Consider the following 21627-nt stretch of genomic DNA (forward strand, 5'->3'; position numbering starts at 1 on the left):
GGCGCACTGACCTCTACCTCGCGGAGGCTGAGCGTCAACTCGCAGACACTTCCTCCTACCTCTCCCTGGACCATGACCCCACCACTGAACATCAAGCCATTGTTTCCAGGACTGTCACTGACCTCATCTCCTCTGGAGATCTTCCTCCCACAGCTTCCAACCTGATAGTCGCCCAACCTCGGATGGCCCGCTTCTACCTCCTACCCAAAATCCACAAACAGGACTGTCCCGGCAGACCGATTGTGTCAGCCTGTTCCTGCCCCACGGAACTCATTTCTCGTTATCTTGGCTCCCTTCTCTCTCCCCTTGTCCGGTCCCTTCCCACCTACATCCGTGATTCCTCTGACACCTTACGTCACATCAACAATTTCCAGTTCCCTGGCCCCAACTGCCTCCTCTTCACCATGGACGTCCAATCCCTCTACACCTCCATCCCCCACCAGGATGGTCTGAGGGCCCTTAGCTTCTTCCTTGAACAGAGGCCCGAACAATCCCCATCCACCACTACTCTCCTGCGTCTGGCTGAACTTGTTCTCACACTGAACAATTTCTCCTTTAACTCCTCTCACTTCCTCCAAATAAAAGGTGTGGCTATGGGTACCCGCATGGGCCCCAGCTATGCCTGTCTCTTTATGGGGTATGTGGAACATTCCTTGTTCCAGTCCTACTCCGGCCCCCTCCCACAATTCTTTCTCCGGTACATCGATGATTACTTCGGTGCTGCTTCATGCTCTCGTCGGGACCTGGAAAAATTAATTAATTTTGCTTCCAATCTCCACCCCTCCATCATTTTCACATGGTCCACCTCTGACACTTCCCTTCCCTTCCTTGACCTCTCTGTCTCAATTTCTGGTGATAGACTGTCCACCAATATCCATTACAAGCCTACCGACTCCCACAGCTACCTCGACTACAGCTCCTCACACCCCGCTTCCTGTAAGGACTCCATCCCATTCTCTCAGTTCCTTCGCCTCCGTTGCATCTGGTCTGATGATGCTACCTTCAAAAACAGTTCCTCTGACATATCCTCCTTCTTCCTTAACCGAGGTTTTCCACCCACGGTCGTTGACAGGGCCCTCAACCGTGTCCGGCCCATCTCCGCGCATCCGCCCTCATGCCCTCTCCTCCCTCCCAGAAACATGATAGGATCCCCCTTGTCCTCACTTATCACCCCACCAGCCTCCGCATTCAAAGGATCATCCTCCGCCATTTCCGCCAACTCCAGCATGATGCCACCACCAAACACATCTTCCCTTCACCCCCACCGGTGGCATTCCGTAGGGATCATTCCCTCTGGGACACCCTGGTCCACTCCTTCATCACCCCCTACTCCTCAACCCCCACCTATGGCACCTCCCCATGCCCACGCAAAAGATGCAACACCTGCCCCTTCACTTCCTCTCTCCTCACCGTCCAAGGGCCCAAACACTCCTTTCAAGTGAAGCAGCATTTCACTTGCATTTCCCCTAACTTAGTCTACTGCATTCGTTGCTCCCAATGCGGTCTCCTCTACATTGGAGAGACCAAACGTAAACTGGACGACCGCTTTGCAGAACACCTGCACACCTGCGGTCTGTCCGCAAGAAAGACCCAAACCTCCCTGTCGCTTGCCATTTTAACACTCCACCCTGCTCTCTTGCCCACATGTCTGTCCTTGGCTTGCTGCATTGTTCCAGTGAAGCCCAACGCAAACTGGAGGAACAGCACCTCATCTTCCGACTAGGCACTTTATAGCCTTCCGGACTGAATATTGAATTCAACAACTTTAGATCTTGAACTCCCTCCTCCATCCCCACCCCCTTTCCGTTTCTTCCCCCTTCCTTTTGTTTTTTCCAATAATTTATATAGATTTTTCTTTTCCCACCTATTTCCATTATTTTTAAATCTATACCTTTTATGCCATGTTAGTCTTATTTCCCCCCACCTTGTGTGTCCTGCCATCCATTCTTAATTAGCACATTCATTTAGATAATATCAGCACCTTCAACACCTCTCTGTTCTTTTGTCTGTGACCTCTTTTGATTATCTGCTCCTATCACTGCTTGCTTGTCCCTACAACCACACACCCTACCCCCCGACTTCTCTCCCCCCATCCACCTCTTAAACCAGCTTATATTTCACCCCTCTCCTAAATTTACTCAGTTCTGTTGAAGGGTCATGAGGACTCGAAACGTCAACTTTTTTCTTCTCCGCCGATGCTGCCAGACCTGCTGAGTTTTTCCAGGTAATTCTGTTTTTGTTTTGGATTTCCAGCATCCGCAGTTTTTTGTTTTTATCACAGGAAAATAACAGTTAGAGTCAGGGATGGTAATGGAGAATACTTCATAGAATCATAGAATAGTATGGCACAAAAGGAGTGTGGCAGGGCTGCACTGTCAGAGGTGCCGTCTTTCAGATGAGATCTCAAATGAGGCCCCTTCTGCTCTCTCTAAGGTGGGTGTAAAAGATCCCATGGCACTATTTTGAAGAACAGGGGAACTATCCCTGGTGCCCTGACCAGCGTTAATCCCTCAATAACACCACAAAAAAACAGATTATCTGGTCATTATCACATTGCTGTTTGTGGGAGCTTGCTGTGCACACATTGGCTGCAACATTTCCTACATTACAACAGTGAATACACTTCAAAAGTACTTCATTGGTTGTAAAGGGCTTTGGGACATCTGGTGGTTGTGAAAGGCTCTATATAAATGCAAGTCTTTCCTTTTTACTTTTCTGAGGGGGTTACAGAGATAGGGGTTGGGAGGTGTTGGAGAGATTTGAAAAGACAGGAAACATCCAGATCCCAACACACAGACAGAACTGACCATTCACAGTCCACAGGATAATAACCAGCTCCCAACACACACACACAGAACTCAACAATAGGAAATCAGTAAGAATCCTCAGACACTCTGCACCTCCCAGATAATTACACCTCACCTTCTCATATTCAGTAATGAGCCATCAACAAAACTCAGCCTGTAAATCAGAAGGGAAATGCTTCCAATAAACACACTCAATATCCAACACACAGCTCCAGGCAAACAGTTCAGCACAAAGCACCGAGTAAACAGCTCTCTCAGCTGGATGTTCTCACACAGCATAAGGGGCATTTCCACAGCTGATTCCCCACAGGATAGTCAGGCTGCCTGAAGATTAGTGTGGATATTATGTGATGTAATTATTATAAATTGTGTTCGTTCACTCACCATCCCCTGAGTTGGTTTTGAGTCCCTACAGGAAGTGAAGCAGCTGTGGAACAGGAAGAGGAGGGAATGGGCAGAGTGGGTGGGGCTCTCTGATTGACGTCTCTCACAGCCAATCCAAATATTTCTGGAGTAACCTGAGTTTCCTGAAGTTTGGGAAACTGACCGGTGAAACGGAGGCGACTTTGAGCAGCAGATCAGGTGGGGATTTAAACTTGTCATTGTCCCATCTGAATAAAACCTCACTTATTGCAGCTGCTGTCTCAGTTCCCCCGGTAAATGTTTGACAGAGATTTCTAGTGTGGGAATAGCATTCTTCATCCTCGGAAGCTTTCAAACTGACAACATCAGTGTGGGATGTGTAGTCTCGGATGTGTTTGACAGCAAATCAGAAGAGGAAGTGAGCAATATTGCCTGTTATCCACACCCTCCCTCCCTCCCTCTCCCTCTCTGTTGCCCCGAGAAGCCTCCACCCCCGCGCCCCCCCCCCAATCCTCCCTCTCCTTCCTCAGTTCCTCTTTCTGTTCCTCCCCTATTGCTCTCTCTCACTTCCCCCTCCACATACCCCTCTTTCTCCCTCTCTCTATCTGTCTCACTCTGAATCCCTCTCTGTCTGAATCTCTTATTTTTCTTTACCAGGAGGGTTGTTGTAACTGGGAGATGGGGGAAGGTGGGTAAGGACGGTTTACTTATGAATAATTTTACAAGACCCACCTCAGTACATCCTCGCCAGCCACTGCCAGAAACAGCCCCTCCCCCCTCATAAAAACACACAACTCAAAAAGAATTTTAATAAAGGAGGAGAGGGAGTTGGAGGAAATCATGTTTCCTTTTCCTGTTTTACAGAAGGATTGCACCGTACTACACCAGAGAATACAGAGAGGATAGACACCGCAGGTAGATCCTGACCATCACCCAAGGAACAACTGCACAACTGTGGGAAGACATCCAGTCCCTTCGCAGCATTGCTCAACACAGAGAAGGTTGGGCAGTGAAACCATCATCTGGAAATCGGTCGGGTCAGGGGAGCTTTGACAGATCATCAGATCTGAAACTGGTCAGTGGTGTGGAACCTTCCATCAGAACCAACCTTTCCAAAGGTTCGGCCGTGGGCGATCGGTCAGGGTGAGGCTGGGAAGAAGTGTGAGTGGGCTCCAAGTGCATCTGTTGTACCACGTGTCACACAAGCTTCATGGAAAAGAAACCGTTCCAGTGTGAGGTTTGTGATCAAAGCTTCGCTCAGTCATCGAAGCTCATAAAACGTCGACACATTCACATGGGGGAGAAACCCTTCAAGTGTGAGGTTTGTGACAAATCCTTCACAAACTCATCGAACCTCCTGGTCCATCAGAGGATCCAAGCAGGGGAGAAACCCTTCAAGTGTGAGGTTTGCGTTAAAGCTTTTGTGACATCGACAAGCCTCCTGAGACACCAAAGTATTCACACAGGGGAGAAGCCGTTCAGGTGTGAGGTTTGTGAGAAGGCTTTCACCCACTCCTCTGATCTCCTGAGGCACCAGAGGATCCACACAGGCGAGAAACGCTTCAAGTGTGAGATGTGTGACCGAGCCTTCACATGGTCATCAAATCTTGTGCAACACCGACGCATTCACACTGGGGAGAGACCGTTCAAGTGTGAAGTGTGTAAAAAGAACTTTGCACAATCATCAGCCCTGGTGGATCACCGGCGCATTCACACCAGTGAGAAACCATTCATATGTGAGGTGTGCACCAAATCATTCTCACACTTATCAACCCTCCGTGTACACCAACACATTCACACAGGGAAGAAACTACACTCATGTAAGGTGTGCGACAAATCATTCTTGAACTCATCTCACTTTCGTATTCACCAATGCATTCACACTGGGGAGAAACCATTCAGTTGTGAGGTGTGTAACAAAGCCTTCACAAACTCATCAACGCTCCTGACGCACCAAAGGATCCACACAGGGGAGAAACCCTTCAGGTGTGAGGTTTGTGAGAAAGCTTTCAGCCACTCCTCTGCCCTCCTGACGCACCAGAGGATCCATACAGGGGAGAAACCCTTCAGGTGTGAGCTGTGTAACCGAGCCTTCGCACATTCATCGACGCTTGTGAATCACCGACGCATCCACACAGGGGAGAAGCCGTTCATTTGTGAAGTGTGTAATGAAGGCTTTGCACGATCATCAGGCATAGTGAATCACCGGCGTGTTCACACAGGGGAGAAACCATACATGTGCAAGATGTGCGACAAATCATTCTCACAGTCATCAACCCTCCATGAACACCAACGTATTCACACAGGGGAGAAGCCATATGCATGTGATGTGTGCGATAAATCATTCTCGCACTCATCTCACTTTCGCGTACACCAACGCGTTCACACTGGGGAGAAACCATTCAAGTGCGAGGTGTGCAGCAAATCATTCTCTCTGTCATCGACCCTCCGCATACACCAACGCATTCACACAGGGAAAACAACATTCAAATGTAAGGTGTGTGACAAAGACTATACAAACTCATCGAAGCTCCTGCTGCATCAGAGGATCCACACGGGAGTAATCCTTCAAGTGTGAGATTGGGGTAAAGTTTTGGGATACCAGCAGATTCACACTGGTGAGAAACCATTCAGGTGTGAGGTGTGTGGCAAGGTTTCACACTGTCAGTGTATCTCCTGGTCCATCAATACACACACACAGCGAGAAACTCTATCGGTATGCATTCTGTAATAAAGCCTTCACTCAGTTTTTGGACCTTCGAGAACATCAACGAGGTTGAATACCATCGGGGCCACAGGCTTTGTCGTTTTTCATCTGTTTGATTGTTTGTTGTAGCTTTCTCATCAATGGTGACTCACCCACGGATTCTACCACAGGCATTGGGGAATAGACTGGAGGGTATCAGCTGTCACTGTGGATTCATGGTTGAGGAATTGTTCAAATTGTTCTTTCCAGCGTTAACAGACAGGATTGTCATCCTTAAGAAGAGAAACACCATCCTGTGAACGAAGGGGATTTTGTCCATTTGACCTCGGTCTATAGATGACCCTGGTGGCTTCCAAAAAGGTCAGCATGTCATAATGATCAGCATATTGTTGGATCTCTTGGGCTTTCTCTTCCCACCACATGTCCTTTATCTTCCAGATTTGTCTTTAATCCCACTGTTCGGGAATTGCGTTGGATGTGTGAAGATTTTCCAGATTTCATGAGCTGCACCTGGAATTCCTCTCTTCATTCGGGCTGAGACACTGATTTTCTTCCTCTTGGACATTTGGGCCTTGTGATGTCTTGGTGCTGGGTGGATGTTCATCACCGATCAAACAAGTCGATGATCTGTCCAGCAGGCATCAGTCCCCCACATGGATCGAGTGATACAGACATCACTTAGAACTTTGACTTGGCTTCAGACCTTCCAGACAAACCTCTGACATGGTCTTTGTTCCCAGAAAAATCCAAGAAGAATATCAAGAACAACACCAGGAACATGTCATTACATCATCGATGTGACCAAAGCATTTGACTCAGTAAATCGTGAGGCTCTGTGGATTGTGCTTTAATATTTTGGATGTCCAAGAAACTTCATCACAATCCTGCAATTGCTTCATGATGATATTATTGCAACTGTCTTGAGTGGGAGATCTGAAACAGAAGCCTTCAAAAACCAGACGGTGTCAAGCAAGGCTGTGTGATATCCCCCATTCTATTTACAATCTACCGGACAGTGATTATTCGCCTCATCAAAGATCAACTGCCCTCTGGTGAGAGTATTAAGTACCATCTAGGTGGGAAACTCATTTACCTCGGTCACCTCTGTGCCAAAACTAAACTTACCACCACAGATACACATGATCCACAGTTTGCATATGACTGCAGATTTGCAAACCTCTCTTGATCTCTTCAATGCTACATGTGTTTGTATGATGGACACAAACTCCATCCTGTGCCATCGGAGTTGGGAGCCAGACTAAAGCAGAGGAATTTTAAAGAAACTTCTATCTGTAGTATTCTGAGAGAGTTTCCCCTGATGTGTGTGTGTAGTAACGTGAGCCAGCTCTCAGGAGTGGTTAATGGGGTAGAATTGGACCCTGCTTTAGTTGGTGATGTCAATTATAGACAGATTCTCTTCAGGTGACGGATGTTTGACTAATATCATGGGTAATCTTTGTACTCTCCTGCCTGGGAGGACTACTATCCTGGTGATGGAGTGGGGGTGAGTCACCACAGACCTGAGTTCCCTCAGCCCATCAAACCTCCATGTAATAATGGTGTGATATGTTTACTTTACACTCTTCCAAGGTTCATTTCATGTTCTGGTAAAGATCTTGAGACATTTTCAAATGCTTTGTTATTTTGGTTGATTCAAAGTTTGGTGTGAGCTGAATATTGTGTTGCTCTTTGTCTGCTGCTGTTTTATCAATCTTTTGTATAGATTTATAACTCACAATTAATTCATTTAATTTAGCTTAACCTAAGCTACTTGGTTTGTCAGCATGGTGTGCTCCTATTCACTGCAACACTCAGGAGCCTACAGTAAGAGTCCTGTACACAACATATTGGTCAATGTTACTGTGGGCTGGTATACTTTCTCCATCACAAAAACAAAAATACCTGGAAAAATTCAGCAGGTCTGACAGCATCTGCGGAGAGGAACACAGTTAACGTTTCGAGTCCGTATGACTCTTCAGCAGAACTAAGGAAAAATAGAAAAGAGGTGAAATATAAGCTGGTTTAAGGTGGGGGGGTGGGACAGGTAGAGCTGGATAGAGGGCCAGTGATGGGTGGAGATAACCAAGAGATGTCATAGACAAAAGGACAAAGAGGTGTTGAAGCTGGTAATATTATCTAAGGAATGTGATAATAAAGGTAAAGATAGCCCTAGTGAGGATGGGGTCGGGGGAAGGGATCGGAATAGGCTAAAAGGCAGAGATAAAACAATGGATGGAAATACATTTAAAAATAATGGAAATAGGTGGGAAAAGAAAAATCTATATAAATTATTGGAAAAAGGGGGATCGGAAAGGGGGTGGGGATGGAGGAGAGAGTTCATGATCTAAAATTGTTGAACTCAATATTCAGTCCGGAAGGCTGTAAAGTGCCTAGTCGGAAGATGAGGTGCTGTTCCTCCAGTTTGCGTTGAGCTTCACTGGAACAATGCAGCAGGCCAAGGACGGACGTGTGGGCATGAGAGCAGGGTGGAGTGTTGAAATGGCAAGCGACAGGGAGGTCTGGGTCATGCTTGCGGACAGACCGAAGGTGTTCCGCAAAGCGGTCACCCAGTCTGCGTTTGATCTCTCCAATGTAGAGGAAACCGCATTGGGAGTACCGAATGCAATAGACTAAATTGAGGGAGATGCAAGTGAAATGCTATTTCACTTGAAAGGAGTGTTTGGGCCCTTGGATGGTGAGGAGAGGGGAAATAAAGGGGCAGGTGTTGCACCTTCTGCGGTTGCATGGGAAGGTGCCATGGGAGGGGGTTGAGGTGTAGGGGGTGATGGAGGAGTGGACCAGGGTGTCCCGGAGGGAACGATCCCTGCGGAATGCCGCCGGGGGGGTGAAGGTAAGATGTGTTTGGTGGTGGCATCATGCTGGAGTTGACGGAAATGGCGGAGGATGATCCTTTGAATGCGGCAATGGGTTTATAATTTTCAGTTCACAGGAAGCATGACATGTCCCAAAGAAAGTGTTGCATTTATATATCAACTTGCATGAACACAGGGCGTCCAAAAGCACGTTACAGCCAATGATGTGCTTTTTGAAGCGTGGTTATTATTGTAATATAAGAAACGTAGCAACAATTTGTGCACAGCAAGCTCCCACAAGCAGTGTGACAATGACCAGATAATCTGTTTTTGTGATGCTGATTGTGGGATCCATATTGACCAAGACATCAGGGATAACTCCACTGCTCTTCTACAAAATAGTGTCATGTAATCTATTGTAGTAAACTTAGAGGGCAGATGGGACCTTCGTTTAACTCAGCTGAAAGATGGTACTCCTGACAGTGCAGCACTCCCTCAGTACTGTACTGGAGTGTCAGCCTCAGTGCTCTCATCTCTGGAATGAGACTTGAAGCCATAACTTTCTGACACAGACAAGAGTGCTAACTAAGCCACGGCTGACACTAACTTATAACATTTTTGTTGTATTAGATTCAGTTTCTAAAGGGTACAAGTCCCAAGACTGTGTACAGAATGCTTTTCCCCCTGTAAACTGGCAGCCTGAAAGTTTGATTTGATTTAAAGTGGTAACTAGTTAGAGCTGCAGGTGTCAGTGTTGTCTTTGTGTCTGGGTTCATGAAGTGGTGAAAGGTGGTAAAGTCCCTGGTGTCAGCTGGAATGGACATCTTAAGGGATTGTCTTTAATCAGTACTGCTGATTAACCATTCTGCTTTCATTCACTCATGAAAGTTCTATTGTTTAGGCACAGTTCTAACAGTAATTCAGAATAAAACTCAAATAATCCACTCTTTCCAGGAAAGCTCATGCTCCCATCCTCCCTTCTTCATCCACCATCCCCCCTTCTTTCCCCACAACCTCCACCCTTCCTCATACACTCTGTTTTGGTGACATTGATTGCAGGATCCATTGACCAGGAGATCAGGGATAACTCTAATGCTCTTCTACAACGTAGTGTCATGGAACCTTTTACATTCACCTTGCTTTAACTCATCTGAAAGATGGTACCTCTGACAGTGCAGCACTCTACTGCACTGGAGTGTCAGCCTCATTGCTCCAGCTTGCCCTCCATCACTCCTCCTCATTAATGTCCTCTCCTCTCATTTGTCCTTGTCACAAGAACACAAGAAATAGGAGCAGGAGTCGACCATCTGGCCTGTCAAGCTGGCTCCACCACTGAATATGATCATGGCTGCTCTTGGGCTTCAATTCCACATTCCTGCCCACCCCACATATCCTTTAATTCCTTGTCTCGCTCCAGCTCATTGTCTTTATCATCTTCCTTCTTCTCATTGTCTCCCTTCTCCTCATCATCATTATCTCCCTCCTGTTTCTCATAGAATCATAACAGCACAGGAGGCCATTCTGCCCATCGTGTCTGTGCTGGCCCACTGAAGGAACGATTTAACTAGTGCCACTCCCCTACCTTTACCCCGTAGCACTGTACATTTTTCCATTTCAGAAAATGATCCAATTCCCTTTTGAATTCCTCCACCCCACTCTCAGGCAGTGCATTCCGGATCCTAACAACTTGCTGCGTGAAAAAGTATTTCCTCATGTTGCCATTGCTTCTTTTGTCAATTACCTTAAATTTGTGCCCTCTGGGTCTTGATCCTTCCACCAAGGGGAATGTTTTTCCCTGTCTATCCTGTCCATACCCCTCATGATTTTGAATACCTCTATTAAATCTCCTCTCAACCTTCTCTTCTCCAAGAACAGTCCCAACTTCTCCAATCTATCTACGATGAAGTTCCTCATCCCTGGAACCATTCTTGTGAATCTTTTCTGCACCCTCTCTAATGCTTTCACATCCTTCCTAAAATGTGGTGCCCAGGACTGGACATGTTAGTCCAGTTGAGTCTGAACCAGTGTTTTATACAAATTTAACATAACTTCCTTGCTTTTGTACTCTATGCCCCTATTGATAAAGCCCAGGATGTCATATGCTTCATTAACGCGCTCTCAACCTATCCTGCCACCTTCAATGATTTTGCACATGTACACCAGGTCGCTCTACTCCGGTACACCCGATAGAATTGTCCCCTTTATTTTATATTGTCTCTCCGCGTTCTTCCTACCAAAATGAATCACTTCACGCTTCTCTACATTAAAACTCATCTGCCACTTGTCCACCATTCCGCCAATCCTTTTGAAGTTCTACACTATCCTCCTCAGTTCACAATGCTTCCAAGTTTCATATTGTCTGACACTTTGAAATTATGCCCTGTACAACAAGGTCTCTGTCATTAATATATATCAGGATGAGCAGGGGTCCTAACACCGAACCCTGGGGACTTTCAGATAGAATGACAATTAGGGAACTTGGGCCCTCTCTTGGGTTACAATTTCCATGGAGACCAAGAATTTTTAAAGAGAAATTTGAACTTCCAGTTAATTACTGAAATGATGACACGTCAAGATTTCATATTTCAAAACTTTACTGCATCAAATGACCAAACAAAAACACGATTGACTAAACACTATTTTCTTTTGTAGACAACTTATACTTTAAACTCTAGAAATGTTTTACTTATCATACATCGCACTCTCCAGGGAGTTACAGTTCTTAGAACAAACAGTTCACAGTTGCTCCAGCTTCCAAAGGGGTTGCTTCCTTAATACTTTCCCAGTCAGGTCACTTCTAATCCGAGAACTACCTTTCACGATGAGATTTACACTGTACATTCCTTACCCTAGCTTAAAGCTAGGCAAATCTTCCAGTCTCTTTTAATTCCTCATGAACATGCGTTCTGCATTGTAATGTTTTAGAGTCAGCATTTTCTTTGCTTAAGGTGCAGTGTAAATCTGCTGATGTCTTTAGAGATCGAAGGTTTGGGTGAAAGCCTTGTCACAAACGTTGCACCTGAAGCGTTTTATTCCTGCGTGGATCCTCTGGTGTTCCAGGAGAGTCAAAGACACCAGGAAAGCTTTATCACAAAGCTCACACCTGAGGGGTTACTCCCCTGTGTGGATCCTCTGATGGAGCAAGATTTTGGATGACCACAAGAAAGATTTGCCACACACCTCACACTTGAACGGTTTCTCCCCTGTGTGAATGTGTTGATGTGTGTGGAGGGTCAATGAGGTCGACAATGATTTAATGCATGTCTTGCAGGTGAACAGTTTCTCCCCAGTGTGAATTCATTGATGTGCACAGAGGTTCGATGACTGTGTGAATGCTCGGTCACAAAACTCACACTTGAAGGTTTCTCCCCTGTGTGAATCTTCTGGTGCATCAGGAGTTCGGTACATCGGGTGAAAAGCATCTCACAAACCTCACACCTGAATAGTTTCTCCCCATGTGTGAATCCTCTGGTGTATCAGAGGCTCGAAAATGTCACAAAAGCTTTATCACAAACCACACGCTTGAACGGTTTCTCCCTTGTGTGGATCTTCTGATGGACCAGGAGGTTCCCTAACTGTGTGAAGGTTTTGAAACACACCTCACACTTAACCGGTTTTTCCCCGGTGTGAATGCGTTGGTGTATGCGAGGCACGATGACTGTATAAATGATTTGTCACACACCTTGCATGTGAATGGTTTGTCCCCAGTGTGAATGTGTCGGTGTTCACGGAGGCACCATGATTTTGAGAAGGATTTGTCGCATGCCTCATACAGGAACAGCTTCTTACCTGTGTGAGTGCGTTGGTGTATGCGGAGTTGCGGTGAATACAAGAATGATTTGTTGCATATCTCACATGTGAATGGCTTCTCCCCTGTGTGAATGCGTTGGTGTACATGGATAGTCGATGACTGAGAGTGCGTTGCTGCACACCTCACATATGAATGGTTTCTCCCCTGTGTGAATGCACCAGTGAATCACCAGGCCTGATGACTGTGCAAAGCCCCTGTTACAAACCTCGCACATGAAAGGCTTCTCTCCATTGTGGATGCATCGGTGATTCACGAGTGTTGATGTCTTACTGAAGGCTCGGTCACAAACCTCACACTTGAATGGTTTATCTTCCATGCAGCTGTCCTTGTATTAACAGTTGCACAACAGATGTACCTTATGTGTGAGGAGATCGTATGAGCCTGTGGAGTCGTCCTCCCACACCTCCATACTTGAAAAGCCTCTCATCTGTAGGAATGAGTCAGTGGTTCATGAAGCTTGATGAATGATTGAAGCTCTCACGACACTTGGAGTCCACTCACGTTTCTTCCCAGCCTCACTCTGACCGATCACCCACAAACAAACTTTCGGAAAGGTTGGTTCTGTTGGAAGGTTCCACACCACTGACCAGTTTCAGATCTGATGATATGTCAAAACTCCCCTGACCCGACCGATTTCCAGATGATGGTTTCACTGCCCAACCTTCTCTGTGTAGAGCAAAGCTGCAAAGGGACTTTTGTTTTTTTTTATTCATCCATGGGATGTGGGCATCGCTGGCTGGGCCAGCATTTATTGCCCATCCCTTGTAGCCCTTGAGAAGGTGGTGGTGAGCTGCCTTCTTGAACCGCTGCAGTCCGTGTGGTGTAGGTACACCCACAGTGCTGTTAGAAAGGGAGTTCCAGGAATTTGACCCAGTGACAGTGAAGGAATGGTGATATATTTCCAAGTCAGGATGGTGGGTGACTTGGAGGGGAACTTCCAGGCGGTGGTGTCCCCATCTATCTGCTGCCCTTGTCCTTCTAGATGGTAGTGGTCGTGGGTTTGGAAGGTGCTGTTGAAGGAGCCTTGGTGAATTCCTGCAGTGCATCTTGTAGCTGGTACACACTGCTGCTACTGTGTATTGGTGGTGAAGGGAGGTAATGTTTGTGGATGTGGTGCCAATCAAGCGGGCTGCTTTGTCCTGGACGGTGTCAAGCTTCTTGAGCGTTGTGGAAGCTGCACTCATCCAGGCAAGTGGAGAGTATTTCATTGCATTCGTGACTTGCGCCTTGTAGATGGTGGGCAGGCTTTGGGGAGTCAGGAGGTGAGTTACTCATCGCATTATTCCTGGCCTCTGACCTGCTCTTGTAGCCACAGTATTTATATGGCTAGCCAAGTTCAGTTTCTGGTCAATGGTAATGCCCAGGATGTTGATATTGGGTGATTCAGTAATGGTAATGCCATTGAATATCAAGGAGCGATGGCTGGGTTCTCTCTTGTTGGAGATGGTCATTGCCTGGCACTTGTGTGGCGCAAATGTTAATTGCCACTTGTCAGCTTAAGCCTGGATATTCTCCAGGTCTTGCTGCATTTGGACATAGACTGCTTCAGTATCTGAGGAGTCACGAATGGTGCTGAACATTGTGCAATCATCTGCGAGCATCCCCACTCCTGACCTTATGATGGAAGGAAGATCATTGATGAAGTAGCTGAAGATGGCTGGGCTGAGGACACAATCACAGGGACTTCTGCAGTGATGCCCTGGAGCTGAGATTACTGACCTCCAACCACCAAAACCATCTTCCTTTGTGCTAGGTATGACTCCAACCAGTGGAGAGTATTCCCCATGATTCCCATTGACTCCAGTTTTGCTAGGGCTCCTTGATGCCACACTCAGTCAAATGCTGCATTGATGTCACGGGCAGTCACTCTCACCACACCTCGGGAGATCATCTCTTTTCTCCATGTTTGAACCAAGGCTGTAATGAGGTCAGGAGCTGAGTGGTCGTGGCAGAACACAAACTTGGTGTCAGTGAGCAGGTTATTGCTAAGCAAGTGCCGCTTGATTATGTTGATGACCCCTTCCATTATTTTACTGATGATCAAGAGTAGACTGATGGGTATTTGGCTGGGTTGGATTTGTCCTGTTTTTTGTGTACAGGACATACCTGGGAAATTTTCCACATAGCCGAGTAGATGTCAGTGTTGTAGCTGTACTGGAACAGCTTGGCTAGGGGCGTGGCAAGTTCTGGAGCACAAGTTTTCAGTACTATTGCTGGAATGTTGTCAGGGCCCATAGGCTTTGCAGTGTCCGATGCCTTCAGCCATTTCTTGATATCAGATGGAGGGACCGGATATCTTCCAACAGTTGTGCAGTTGTTCCTTGGGTGATGGTCAGGATCTATCTGCGGTTTCTATCCCCTCTCTATTCTTTTGTGTAGTACAGTGCAATCCTTCTGCAAAACAGGAAAAGGAAATATGATTTCCTCCAACTCCCTCTCCTCCTTTGCTGAAGGGGCTGACTCCTCAGTTACAGATTGTTCCACAGTGAGTGCCAGTCTGTTATTCCCCTGTGTGGCGGATCAGATGAAAGTCCTCCACACACCTCAGGAGGAGGCCAGGTTTGATCATTCAATCACTATTTTTGGCTGAGGACACTTTTGTGTCTTGCACTCGTGTGCTGGGCTCCAACATGGTTGAGAATGGAGGTGTTCATTGAGCCGCCTTCTCCTGTTACTTGACTGCTCCTCCACAATTCTTGACAAGATTTGGTAAGAGCTTTGCTCTGACCTGTTGTTTTTGGGGCTGTTTGATCTGTTTATTACCTACTACTCTTGGTGTTTAGCCTGCATGTAGCCCTCTGTATTATTAGGAGAGAGAGAGGAGAGAGGCAGAGGAGATATTAAGAGGAGGAGAATAGGTGTAGAGGAAAAGGAGAGACAGATCATAAGAAAAAGGAACAGGTCATTCAGCCCATCAAGCCTGCTCCTCCATTAAAGAAGATCATGGCTGATCTGATTGTGGCCTTATCTCCACTTTCCTGCCTGTCCTCCATAACCCTTGACTCTCTTGTAGATCAAAAATCTGTCTAACTCAACCTTGAATCTTATTAATGACCCAGTCTCCACTGCTCTCCGGGGAAGAGAATTCCAGGGACCAGCAAACATACAAATTAGGAGCAGGAGTAAGCTATTGGCCCCTCGCACCTGCTCTGCCATTCAATAAGATCATGGCTGATCTGATTGTAACCTCAAATGCACATTTCCACCTATCCTCGATAACCCTTGCATATCAAGAATCTGTCTAGCTTTGCCCTAAAAATATTCAGACTCCACTGCCTTTTGAGGAAGAGAGTTCCAAAGACTCATGACCCTCAGAGAAAAAAATTCTCTTCATCTCTGTCTTAAATGGGTGACCCCTTCTTTTTAAACAGTAACCTTAGTTCTAGGCTCTCTCACAAGAGGAAACATCCTTTTCACACAGACGCTGTCAAGACCCCTCAGGATCTTATATGTTTCAATCAAGTGGCCTCTTACTCCTCTAAACCCCAGCAATACAAGCCTAGCCTGTCCAACCTTTCCTCATAAGACAAACCTCCCTTTCCAGGTTTTTGTCTGGTAAACCAGTTAAATGACTCTCTGAGAGAAGAAATTCTCCTCACCTTGTCTTAAATAGGAGACCCCTTATTTTTTATGTGCCCTCTAGGTCTAGGTTCCTAGGTTCTAGGAGAGATAGAGGAGAGAGAGATGGAGAGAGGGTGAAATTGAAAGTGGAGTGATCATAGGAGAGGAGCAGAAGGAGAAATAGAGGAGCAGGAGAGAGAGGAGAGGTGGGTAGGAGAGACAGGAGGAAAGAGGAGGGATAGGAAGAAGAAGAGATATAGGAGAGGAGAGGAGAGCAAATGACTCTACAGAGTAAATAATTTCATGAAATTTAATACAACACTCAAGAGGGCAGCAGCAGAGGTCACTGGAGTTTTATGGAATAGCTGCTTCCCCAAGGTACTGGGAATGATTGGTAACACTCACATGGCATTGAAGGTCACCTGAGGAGACTCACAGAGCTACCTCAACAGAAAACAATTCCCCTCCTTCATGTAGTGTGTAATGTCCGTCTGAGAATACTCCATGTGAACATCACTCACACTGGATCATCCCACAATGTTTTCATTGTCAGGAACTCGGACATCACACCCATATTCGGGGAAGGGGAGTGACCTGATGGTCAACTGATTAGGGAGAAGATCCACCCCTTCCTTCCGGGGCTGATGCCACCATTTTGTACACCACACACTGAGGAGGAGGTGTTGTTTATTGATGTCTGTGTCTCTGAGAGACACTCTCCAAACACTCGGGCAATCTTTTATCTCAGTCCCAGGTTTCTCTTTCTCATGTGCCCATCTCTTGTTTGCCCCTCTTTGCTGTGTCCCATCCACCCATGCCCCTCTCCCTCCTGAGCCCCTGTCCATGCTGTCGTCCTCTCCCTTCTGTGTCCCTCCCTCCTGTACCCTCTCAACTTTGTCCCTCTCTCCTGTGCACATCATCTCTGCCTTGGATGCTGTGGGTCTTCTGATCTGCTGTCAAACACATCCGAGGCTACACATCCCACACTGATGTTGTCAGTTTGAAAGCCTCCGAGGATGAAGAATGTTATTCCCACACTAGAAATCTCTGTCAAACATTTACCGGGGGAACTGAGACAGCAGCTGCAACAAGTGAGGTTTTATTCAGATGGGACAATGACAAGTTTAAATCCCCACCTGATCTGCTGCTCAAAGTCGCCTCCGTTTCACCGGTCAGTTTCCCAAACTTCAGGAAACTCAGGTTACTCCAGAAATATTTGGATTGGCTGTGAGAGACGTCAATCAGAGAGCCCCACCCACTCTGCCCATTCCCTCCTCTTCCTGTTCCACAGCTGCTTCACTTCCTGTGGGGACTCAAAACCAACTCAGGAGATGGTGAGTGAACGAACACAATTTATAATAATTACATCACATAATATCCACACTAATCTTCAGGCAGTCTGACTATCCTGTGGGGAATCAGCTGTGGAAATGCCCCTTATGCTGTGTGAGAACATCCAGCTGAGAGAGCTGTTTACTCGGTGCTTTGTGCTGAACTGTTTGCCTGGAGCTGTGTGTTGGATATTGAGTGTGTTTATTGGAAGCATTTCCCTTCTGATTTACAGGCTGACTTTTGTTGATGGCTCATTACTGAATATGAGAAGATGAGGTGTAATTATCTGGGAGATGCAGAGTGTCTGAGGATTCTTACTGATTCCCTATTGTTGAGTTCTGTGTGTGTGTGTGTGTTGGGAGCTGGTTATTATCCTGTGGACTGTGAATGGTCAGTTCTGTCTGTGTGTTGGGATCTGGATGATTCCTATTGTCTTTTCAAATCTCTCCAAAACCTCCCACCGCCCTCTCTCTGTAACCCACTCAGAAAAGAAAGACTGACATTGATATAAAGCCTTTCACAACCACCAGATGTCCCAAAGCTTTTTTACAGCCAGTTAAGTACTTTTGAAGTGTGGTCACTGTTGTAATGTAGGAAATGTGACAGCCAATGTGTGCACTGCAAGCTCCCACAAACAGCAATGTGATAATGACCAGATAATCTGTTTTTAGTGATGTTGATTGAGGGATTAATGATGGTCAGGACACCAGGGATAATTCGCCTGTTCTTCAAAATAGTGCCATGGGATCTTTTATACCCACTTTAGAGAAAGCAGAATGGGCCTAGTTTGATATCACATCTGAAAGACGACACCTCTGACAGTGCAGCCCTGCTACACTCTTTTTGTGCTGTACTATTCTATAATTCTGTATGATTCTATGAAGAGTTATCTGTTACTCGTGGCTCTCACTGTCATTTCTCCTGAGTGTTTTTTATATTAAACACTTACTCTAAGAGTAAAACTGGACTTCTCCAGTATGACTCGAGCTCATAGTGAATTGATAGCCCGTTTTACCTTCTGCCTGACTGTCTTTTCCATTGTCCTCACGGTGCCTGGGAAAATGGGGGCTGGGTGGAGGAAAGAAAGTAGCCACATTTTCTGCTCATGGTCACTATCCAGTGTCCCTGCTGGAAACAGAGGGTGTGTGACAGTCAAGTGAGGAAAAAGAAAGGACTTACATCTGGTCCCCCACACAGGGGAATAGCAGACCGGCACTCACTGTGGACCAGTCTCTAATTGAGGAGTCAGTCCCTTCAGCAAAGGAGGAGAGGGAGTTGGAGGAAATCATGTTTCTTTTTCCTGTTTCACAGAAGGATTGCACCGTACTACACCAGAGAATACAGAGAGAATAGACACCGCAGATAGATCCTGACCATCACCCAAAAAACTGCACAGCTGTGGGAAGACATCCAGTCCCTTCACAGCATTGCTCAACACGGAGAAGTTTGGGCAGCGAAACCATCATCTGGAAATCGGTCGGTACAGGGGAGCTTTGACATATCATCAGATCTGAAACTGGTCAGTGGTGTGGAACCTTTCATCAGAAGCAACCTTTCCGAAGGTTCGGCTGTGGGTGATCGGTCAGTGAGGCTGGGAAGAAGTGTGAGTGGGCTCCAAGTGTGGTGAGAACTTCAATCATTCATTGAGCCTCATGGACCACTGACTCATTCCTACAGGTGAGAGGCTGTTCAAGTGTGAGGTGTGAGTGGAGGGTTCCACAGGCTCATAAGATCTGCTAACACGTAAGATGCATCTGTTGTACAACCCCTAACACAAAGGCAACCACATGGAAGAGAAACCATTTAACTCTGAGCTCTGTAACAAAGCCTTCACAAAGTCAATGTCCTTCCTGGTACACCAGAGGATTCACACGGGGGAGAAACTCTTCAGGTGTAAGGTTTGTGACAAGGCTTTCACCCAATCCTCCGATCTCCTGAGACACCAGATAATTCACTTGGGTAAAAAACCATTCAAGTGTGAGGTGTGTGACCAAGCTTTTGCACAGTCATCAACACTCATGAAGCACCAACGCATTCAAACTGGCAAGAAGCCATTTAAGTGTGAGGTGTGTAATGAGAGTTTTACATAATCATTAGGCCTGGTGAAACGTCAGCGCATTCACACCGGGGAGAAACCCTTCAAATGTGATGTATGCGATCAATTCTTCACACAGTCATCAACGCTCGTGAATCACAGACGCATTCACACTGGTGAGAAGCTGTTTAAGTGTGAGGTATGTAAGGAGAGCTTTACACAGTCATCAGGCCTGGTGAATCACCGGTGCATTCACACAGGGGAGAAACCATTCACATGCCAGGTCTGTGAAAAATCATTTTCATATTCATCTCCCTTTCAAAGACATCAATGCATCCACACTGGGGAGAAACCGTTCAAGTGTGAGTTGTGTGACAAACCCTTAACAGACTCATGGACGCTCCTGAATCACCAACATGTCCACACCGGAGAGAAACCGTTCAAGTGTGAGGTGTGTAAGAAGGGCTTTGCAAAATTATCGAATCTGGTGAATCACCAACGCGTTCACACAGGGGAGAAACCATTCAAGTGAAAGGTGTGTGAAGAATCATTCTCACACTCATCTCATTTCGACATGCAAGAATGTATTCACACAGGAGAGAAACCGTTCAATTGTGAGGTATGCGACAAATCATTCTCGTAGTCTTCGAACCTCCGTTCACCAATGCACTCACACAGGAGAAGCTGTTCACATGTGAGGTGTGCAACAAATCATTCTCAAAATCATGGCGCCTCCACATGCTCCAGCATGTGCACACTGGGGAGAAACTCTTCAAATGTGAGGTTTGCAATAAAGCTTATGTGACGTCCTCAACAGAGGATCCACACAGGGGAGAAGCCCTTCAGGTGTGAGATTTGTGAGAAGGCATTCACCCACTCCTCTTCTGTCTTGAAGCACCAGCGGAGAAACCTTTCAGGCATGAGGTGTGTGACCAAACCTTCATACAGTCACCAACCCTCGAAACACCAACACGTTCACACAGGAGAGAAGCCGTACAAGTGTGAGGTGTGCGACAAATCCTTCAGAGAGTCATTGAATATCCTGCTTCATTGGAGGGTTCACAAACCCTTCAAGTGCGAGGTTTATGTTAAAGCGTTTGTGATGTCTTTGGCTTTCCTGGGACACCAGAGGATACACACAGGGGAATAAATCTTCAGGTTCCATGTTTGTGACAAGGCTTTCACCCACTCCTCCCATTTCTAAAGCACCAGCAGATCCACATTGGTGAGAAGCTGTTCAGGTGTGAGGTGTGTGACAAGGCTTTCACACAGTCAGTGTATCTCCTGGTCCATCAATGAACTCACATGGGAAAAACCCTATTGGTGTGAGTTCTGTAATAAAGCCTTCACACAGTTGTCGGACCTCCTGGAACATCAATGAACCCACACAGGAGACAAACACTTCCAGTGTGTGTGTGCCAGGATTGTTTCACCTACTCCTCCTCTCTCGCCATACACTGACGTTTCCACACGGACTTAGAGCCGGGTCACCTGCTTCCATTACACTGAGAGTTGTCTGTGTTGTTTACCCTCCAGTGCTCACACAGGGGAGCTGTCGTTCCAAAGCACTGTCTGTCTCAGCAGAGTCTGTCTCAAACCTCCCCCACCATCAGTCCAATCGTTTCAAGAAGACCAATTTAACCTTTGACCAAATCAACAGACATCAGCAAAAGAAGACATCAATATGTATAGAAGTTCCTGTATAAACTCAGCATCTTTTCAGTGCAGCGTCAGGTACAAGTCACTCACTGACTCTCACTCTGACCAAGAAGGAAATCAGATACTCAGTGGTTAGAAAGGCTTCAGCTTTTAATCTACCAGCACAAGTATTCGGGGGAGGAGCCATTCCTGGGGTAGTAATGGAGGGACTTCAATTAGTCGCAGCATCTCTGGTCTATGGAGGGGGAGAATCAGCCAGGAATCCCATTCCGCATCAGTGACCCCAGCTGGGAAGTTAGGGGGAGGGCAGGATGTGTCTTGGCTGTGACAGTCTCCATTGTCTCACAACATTCACTGTCTGGATCTACACATGCTGAATGGCCACTCAAACAGAGCACTAGAGGCCAATCAATGTCCACAGTCTGTACTCCAGGTCAGTGCCTTGAGGATTGGAGGGAATGTGAGAGGACAACAGCTTGTATTTATAGAGCACTTTAATATAGTCAAACATCCCAAAGTGTTTCATAGAGACATAATCA

General features: G+C 46.5%; 3 protein-coding genes across 6 annotated transcripts in view; 2 read left to right on the forward strand and 1 right to left on the reverse strand.

The window, feature by feature from the left end:
• The window catches only part of LOC144695462 (uncharacterized), a 106610-nt gene extending 98693 nt beyond the window's left edge, over positions 1-7917 (forward strand). The window contains 1 exon segment of the mRNA XM_078566346.1: positions 4377-7917. Coding sequence (XP_078422472.1) covers positions 4377-5748 — 1372 coding nt within the window. The 3' untranslated portion in view covers positions 5749-7917.
• Positions 1-21627, forward strand: part of LOC144695253 (uncharacterized) — a 612706-nt gene that overhangs the window by 478993 nt on the left and 112086 nt on the right. The window contains exon 2 of one of the 4 annotated variants that reach the window (XM_078566160.1): positions 20678-20701. The exons of the other annotated variants lie outside the window; for them this stretch is intronic. The gene's annotated coding sequence lies outside the window, so the exon portion shown is untranslated. Of the gene's footprint in view, positions 1-20677; positions 20702-21627 lie in introns of those variants that run through there. 4 annotated transcript variants of the gene reach the window in all.
• LOC144695251 (uncharacterized) overlaps positions 1-21627 on the reverse strand; it is a 124878-nt gene that overhangs the window by 8299 nt on the left and 94952 nt on the right. The window lies entirely within an intron of this gene.

The sequence above is a fragment of the Cetorhinus maximus genome, chromosome 21 (assembly GCF_964194155.1).
Source record: "Cetorhinus maximus chromosome 21, sCetMax3.hap1.1, whole genome shotgun sequence".
NCBI lineage: Eukaryota > Metazoa > Chordata > Chondrichthyes > Lamniformes > Cetorhinidae > Cetorhinus > Cetorhinus maximus.